The sequence below is a fragment of the Prionailurus bengalensis genome, chromosome D4 (assembly GCF_016509475.1).
Source record: "Prionailurus bengalensis isolate Pbe53 chromosome D4, Fcat_Pben_1.1_paternal_pri, whole genome shotgun sequence".
Taxonomy (NCBI): Eukaryota; Metazoa; Chordata; class Mammalia; order Carnivora; family Felidae; genus Prionailurus; species Prionailurus bengalensis.
Window position 1 is genome coordinate 92,165,896 of NC_057359.1, and position 7,175 is coordinate 92,173,070.

Here is a 7,175-nt window from a genome sequence, read left to right on the forward strand (position 1 = left end):
CCACATGTGACAAGGAGCCCCTGTCAGCACGGCTGGGAATCAGAGGCTCTCTCCTTGGACAGGGCTTTCCTGGGAACGGCCGGGACCCAGGCTGGGTCTGCTCCCAAGTGCCGGGCCGTGCTCTGTGGGTGCAGGGTCAGGCCCGGGCCCCACGCCGCCCGCCAGAAAGGGCCGCTCTGCCTGCAGGCTTGACGGGGGGCTTGCTCAGGCCGCACGGCCAGTCAGGGCTGGAGTTGCGCCTCGCTCTTTGGGCCCCGGGCCCCGGAACAGTTGCCTTTCTCTGCACGCCCGCCTGTGCCCCCCACCCCCCCAGAGCGAGGCCTGGGTGCCCACGGGAGGGGCAGCCCTGGGCAGCCCGCAGGTCTGAGCCGTGTCCTCGTGTCCCGGGAGACGTTTAAGGTGCAGCCGCACACTGGGGGCCCGGTCCTGCTGAGATCCTCGGGCGTGCCCCTCCTGGGGCCTTTGAGAGGCTGGAGGCGGGGGCCGCCAGGAAGCGTTGCCTCTGAGTCTTGCTGTCCCCTCCCGGCCCCTGTTCTTCAGGGACCTGCCCGAGGTGCCCAGGCTGGCTCCCGCGGGGCCAGGTAGTTTGGGCTGCACCCCCGCTCCACGACCAGGGCCGGCCCTCCGCGGGGCCTCCCTCCAGGCATGATGTTCTTCTCCGGAAAGTGCCGTGCCGGTCACCTGGTGGCCATCCCCGGCGCCAGCCCCAGACAGGGCCCTTCCGGAAGATTTCTGGGTGGAGCAAACCATCTGCGATTTCCAATTCTTCCGGTGGTTCCGCCAGTTGCCCCCCCCCCCCCCCCCCCCCGCCGCCCGACCTGCTCTTTGAACGGAGCAGCGAGGGCGTTTGTGAGAGCTGGTCACAGTGTGACCCGGGCCGGGGAGGGCGTCCCCCTGCACTGAGCTGCCACTAGGTGCGTGTGACAAGCCCGTGCTCTCGTCTCTGTGTCCGTCCCCGCAGCTGCACACTCCCACCCCATCCTGTCCCGGCGTGCCTGGGACCGGTCCGCTGAGGGTGGCTGGCGCCCTCTGGGCCAGGCCAGAGTGTTGCGGACGGCTCTGCGGTGCCACCTGGGCCCAGAGGGAAGGTGGGCGGGCAGAGGTGCCCGGTGCTCACCGAGAGCGGGACCCAGGCTCGGAGCTTGCCTCCGCCCCTGGCTGGTGCCCTGGGCGGGACTGCCCCCTCCGGCCCCCTTTTCTCACCCACCCCCCCCCCCGGGGCCACTGTGGGGATTACAGGGGAGGGAACGGGACCGAGTGTGAGGCCAGGATGCCCAGGGGGGCAGGCTCCCCCAGGCACTCTGCCCCTGGCCCCTGCGGCCCCGAGCCCTGGGATTTGTGCGGGTCAGTCCTGCGGTCTGACCGGGGAATGTGCGGGACTCGTCCCTGCTTAAGAGCAGAGGAGTCCAGTCCCCTGGGGAGGGGTCCAGACGCATCGGTGGGGGGGGCGGGAGGGGGCCTTAACCTCCTGGCATCTGTTCGCGCTCCTGACACACGGGAGCTGCTGTGAGAAGGTCGTGAGGCGGCAGGTAAAATTATCCCTGCCTCCCCGCCTCCCGCGAGTAGAGACAGTAATAGCATCTGCTTCAGAGGGTGGCTCCAGGAGCAGTTCTAATCTTGCCTTAAAAGCGCTCGGGATTGTGTTCAGCCCGCCATGAGCCCCAGAAGAATCCTCAGTTCCTGTGACTGTTTTTGACAACAGAGGCCCGCTAGTTGTAGGCAGTAAAGGCAGAGACGTGAAGGGCAAAGAAGTGTCTCCTAGAGCAGAGTGTCCTTGGGGAAGGGGCTTGGGTGTGGCTCGGAGCCTTCTGGAGCATCCTGGCTTCCATGGCAGAGAGGGAAACAGTCCTCTGGGGCCAGCACAGGCCATCCGGTGAGGAGAGCAGCCTGGTCCTCCAGAAGCGGGGGGCCGTCCCTGCAGGGGCGGCAGGGGGCGGGGAGGATGCTGGAAAATGCACCTCGTGGGCCCGGGACCCTCAGCGGCTACAGTGCGGGCCGCCTGGCTCCCCGCTCCAGCTCAGACAGGCTCCAGAGAGCTTTCCGGAAAGATCCAGGGGCCCCCGCGTCTCTTTCTGTAGACGCTCCTTCCCCGACTCGTTGCGACGGCAAAGCCGGGAGCCGCCAGGAGGTCCCCGCGATGCTGTGTCACCGGGAGCCCGCCTGCCTGGGTCTGCCTGCGTCCTGGCACGAGGTCGAGCTCCCGGCTCCTTAACCCCAGAGCCAAAGGCCTTCCTTGTGTGGCCGTGTCCTCTGGTGGCGTGGGTGTGCCGGCGGCATGCGGGCAGCCGGTCACCACTAGCCTCCACGCTCCAAAGGCCACTAGGATGGCTCCCGCTTCTGGGTAAGAACCCCTGATTGGCCCGTAGGATGTGACAGAATGGAGTCTCCTAATTCCCACCCCCTTCCCACCGTAGTCCGCGTCTGGCACAGCTGCACCTCGAATGCCTCCATTGACAGGGAGCTCACTACCACCCGAGGCAGCTCTCAGGCCGTGGTGGCAAGGTGTCAGCATCAGGAAGCTCTTGTAGGAATCGAGCTAAAATCTCCTTGCCCGTAGTTTCCACCGCTCCTTCCTGCTTCTGCCCCTTACGTCAGGGGCAGGAGGAGACCTGGGGCCAGATGAGTCTTTGGGTGTGTGGGGTTGGGGTGGGGGCGCCCTGTGCATTGTCAGATGTTGAGCAGCGCCTCTGGCCTCAGCCCAGCAGCTGCCAGGCCCCCACCTACTTGTGGCAACCAAACGTGGCTCCCGACGTTGCCACATGCCTCTTCTCCCCACGAGGGCTGCCGCCCTACGGAAAGGGCGAAGATTTGAGGGGAGCCCCCATGGCTCCACCTTGCCCAGAGCTGGAAGGACCCGGCTCCTCCTCCACCACGGGGTCCGTGGAAGCCAGTGCCGCTGGCCCGGAGCCCGAGCCCGAGCCCCAGCGCCGTTGCAATCCCGGCCACAGTCCTGCCCCTTAGAAAACAGTGCGCACGTCGATCGGCTGCCCCGATCTGCCGGAGAGAGGAGATCGTGCCCCGTCCTCACGGTGGCCGTTTCTGAGCTCTGCGACGGCCCTCGGGTATCTCTGGCTGCCGTGGCAGGACCCGAGAGGATGGGATATCCAGACCGGACGCTGGGCCAGGAAGAGTGGCAGCTCCCCCCTCAGACAGGTTTACTCTGGAAAGAAAAGATCCTATCTCTGTGGAGAGACGACGTCTCCAAGGAGAGAACCCTGCGGATGGGGAGAGTGGGCCACGCAGGCAGGCCAGAGCTGGAGTGTGGGCGGAGGGCAGGGCCGGTGGAACGTGGAGGTGGGGCACGGGGGGCTCCTGGTGAGCTGTGCTCAGCAAACCCCAAACCCCCAAAAAGTTCAGGTTTGCCAGGTCACGTGCCTGGCACGATTTGCCAGGTCACGCCCCTCCCACGTAACTGTTCAGGGGGCCCCGCTGCCCCCCACGCACCTCCTGGTGGAAGAGAGGCCAGCCTCGGCCCTCGGCCCCCGGAGGCCAGCTGGATTCACGGGGCATCGAGGGACCAAAGACTGGGGTTCCCGCAGACGCTCTGTGGCCATGTGGCCGGACTGAGGGGCCACTGAGCGGGCCCAGTCCTGTGCACAGACACGGATCACCTGGCAGGGGGCCCGAGGAACCGTGCCGCATAAATCCCGTTGTTTGTGAAGCTCCGTGCACCCTCGGGGGCCATCGCCAGCCCGTAACGGTTATTTATGCCTCAGGAATATCGGGGTGGCGGGGCGGCTGCGGGCTCGCGGCCTGCTCAAACATGCCCTCCGTAAGTGCTCCGATCACTGCAGCCGTGGGGCCCCGTAAATCCAGGAGAGATCACCCTGTCAGCTCGGCAAACGCTGCCGTCCCTTGGGTGGGGAGGAGAGGCCGTTCGCCGGCCCTCCCGTGGCACTGCCCCGCCGGCGTGGAAAGGCACGGGCCGCCCGTAGCCGAGGTGGCATGGGGCCCGTGGCAGCCCCACCTCCCAGCGGCCCAGCGAGGGCCAGGAAGCTGTTGAATCTGACTCCCTGGTGCTCAGGGGGGCCGACGGTGAGGGCGGAGGCCCAGAGACACAGAGCCTGGGTGGACGGCCGCGGGTGCTGGCCTGGCCGGGGGAGGTGACGGCATAGAGCTCCTCGCTTCTTCTCACACCTGTGGGTGTGGCCTCCTCTCACTTCTGGGGGTCACTGCCAAGGGCAGGGCCCACGATCCGCTGTTCTGTCTTAGAATTCTGCGTTTTGAGCGTGGAGCCCAGATGTAGAGCTGTGTTTTCTGTAGCTGGTCCTGGAGGGGCTGCCTTGGGGTGTCCCAGCTGGCGGGGGGAGGGCGTGGGTCCGGGACCGTGGCCAGAATTAAATGGCCGGTCATGGGGCGGGGGGGTGGCGGGGAGGCGGGGCGCTGCCTGCCCTGGTCCGGAACCTTCCTTCCCTCCGCCTGCCTGAAGACGTGGCAGAAGCCGGGCCGTGTCCGCGGCCGCTCGTGCGCGTGCGTGGGAGCCCGGGAGCCGGGGCGGGTGTGGCGGGTGGGGCTCAAGCGTGAGAGGTGCCCCCGGCGCCCTCTTGCCGACACGCGCCTCTCTTGTGCCTCCCAGACGAAGAAAGGGTATCAGAAGACCGTGCTGGAGATCGACACCCCCAAGGTGGAGCAGGTGCCCATCGTGGACATCATGTTCAATGACTTCGGTGAAGCGTCACAGAAATTCGGATTTGAAGTGGGGCCAGCTTGCTTCCTGGGCTAGGAGCCGCGAGCCCGACCCCCGAGAGCAACCTCGTGACCTCAGCGCGCCGTCTGCGGGCGTCCTGGACAGTGAAGGCCCCTCGTCCCTCCCCCGACCTCGTCTGCGCCCGGCTCCACGCCGAGCCGGACCCCAGACCCACAGAGCAAAGGAAGAGAGCTGAGTCCCCACCCCGGAGCCGAATCACATGACCTAGACGGCCCACCGCCACCGGCACCCCGCTGTCTCAGCGCCCTTCCGTCGCCACCACGCCACGGGGACGGGAAGGGGGCCGCACTTCTTGCCACGGAGCGGGGGTGGGGGCTGCACTATTCGGAGATCCCTTTTTTTGTTGGTTTTTTTTTTTTTTTTTTTAATTCAACTTGAAGATGTGTATTCCCCCTTCAAAACGTGTTCTGAGGTGAGCCTTGTAAGGGTCATCCCCACCTTGCCAGAGCGTCTGTTCTCAACTACACGATCCATTCGCGGGCGAAATGTCGTTCCGCACGTGCCTTTCCGATGGATTCAAGGTGCTTCCGTTTTTGTGAGTTTTAAGTAAATATTTGTATTGTATTGTCATAAACGTGCAGTGTCCCTGACTTTCGATCACGCACGGAAACCCAGCTTCAGCCCCGCTGGAGAGTGGGGACAAGGGGTGGGCGGTCCGATCCCGGCGAGACCTGAGGAGCCCCCGTCCCCACCCTGGCCAGGAACGTGCAATAAAGTGGAATATTGCCCAGGGCGGGAGGTCGTGCTGCCGTTCGACCAGCAGGCGTCCGTGCCCCTCTTCAGACAATTTTTTGATGCGCTCTGGAGGTGTTTTTCTTTTTTAACGGAGAGGAAAAAAAGAAAAAAGAGCGAGAACTCCACGCTTTGCCTTTTTCCTTCATGCACTTAGGTTAAAACGCAGGCATAAATTAATTTTAATCGCTTCCTTTCTCCATTCTTCTTCCCGCAGAGCCTGACGGGAGAGCGTCCGGGGCAGGGAACCCACACTTTGTGTAGATGGTCCTTACGTGATAATTGGTGCTCACTTTTAACTTGTCCTTTGTGGTGCTATCTGTTCCAAGGTCTCCTTGAAAGGCGACGCGGGGGTACCTGGCCGTGCCTCACCCTCCCGCCTTGCGTGGTCCCCGTCTTCGCCTCCACGGCGTGGGTCTCCGCCAAGGACGTTGAGGTAGACGCACGCCACCCTCCTGCCCGCTGGGCCCACGCGCTTCTGCGCCCCCAGGTCGCGGCGAGGCCCGTTTCCGGTGTTAGGCTGTGGTTCTGTGATTTGAAAACACACACACACACACACAAATAAAAGCTGCTTCCCGCACTGTCTGTGTCGTGACGATAGCAGGTTGTATCTGGTTGCCAAACGTTTGGTGCTAATTTCTGTGTCTGTGCTAAGAACTGAATTGAAGCTACGGGCGTGGCCCGGCGGGGTGGCCCGGGGGGCCCTCAGCGGACAGGGAGGAGGGCCGTGAGTTCTGCGGGTCTCTGCAGGGCTGCCTCAGGGCCTCCTTCCCACATGAGCGATTTGGATTCCCATCTGCAAGCATCCTGGGCGCAGGTCTCGGCCGCACTGGAGCTCGGGGCTGGCGGGGCTCTGTCCGGGCACCGTGCCTTCTTCCCACGAGCGAGGGCCGGGGGCTGCCTACTGTGGGCGGGGGACCCGATGGAGCGGCGAGGATTGGCTGTCCCTTTACTGTGAAAAGCTGCCCTCGTGCCCTTTCCCTCCGTGCTGGGGGAAGCGGGTGGGGCCCCCGGGCCCTGCTCAGCCTCCTCGGGGGGAGAGGTGACCAGTCCGGTGCTGTCCCTGCCCACCCCGCCCCGCCAGGGAGACCACAGCAGAGAGCCCTCCGACCCCGGGCGACACGAAATCACCCACTGGGATTTCCCGAACTCCCGCGGAAACGGAGTCTCGCTGTTGCCAAAGAAAAGCCTGGCTTCGAGGTCCTTTCGCGCCTGGGATGCCGGCCTGCGCCAATGACTCTCACGTTTGTCTCTTCCAAAGCAAAGCCATACGCGAGGACTGCCGAGCGGTGCCCTGCGGGGGTTGTCTAGGTCATGTGATTCCGTTTTGATTCCTCGCCCCTCCCGAGTCTGCTCTTAGTCTGTCCTCCCCATCTTCGTGGTCCCTTCAAAGCTGTCGTCATTTGTACTGAAGCCAAATGTGTCCCCTTCTCCCCCGACCACTTTGCTACGGTATATTGCAATAAAAATTACTTGTTATATTTGCAGAAATTCTCCTGGTGTGATTCTTACTTCTCCTTGTCGGTATAACTGGTCACTTGTTGATGGAAAGGGAAAACACGATCATCGGAAGACCCACAGAAAAGGTTCTGGGACGTTGGGCCCTTTACAATACGATGTCCGATGACGCCTTAAAGCCCCACAGACACGATCCTAAGTTTAACTGTGACGTCCAAGGAAGGGCGTGCTACGATATTTTATTTTTATTTAAAAAAAATTTTTTTAACGTTTATTT

The 7,175-nt window shown here is 63.5% G+C and overlaps 1 protein-coding gene across 2 annotated transcripts in view; it reads left to right on the top strand.

The window, feature by feature from the left end:
- The window catches only part of COL5A1 (collagen type V alpha 1 chain), a 149,402-nt gene extending 142,471 nt beyond the window's left edge, over nt 1–6,931 (top strand). For both annotated transcript variants that reach the window (XM_043565112.1, XM_043565113.1), the window contains exon 66: nt 4,577–6,931. In XM_043565112.1, coding sequence (XP_043421047.1) covers nt 4,577–4,723 — 147 coding nt within the window. In that variant the 3' untranslated portion in view covers nt 4,724–6,931. The remainder of the gene's footprint in view (nt 1–4,576) is intronic.
- The last annotated feature ends 244 nt before the right edge of the window (nt 6,932–7,175 follow it).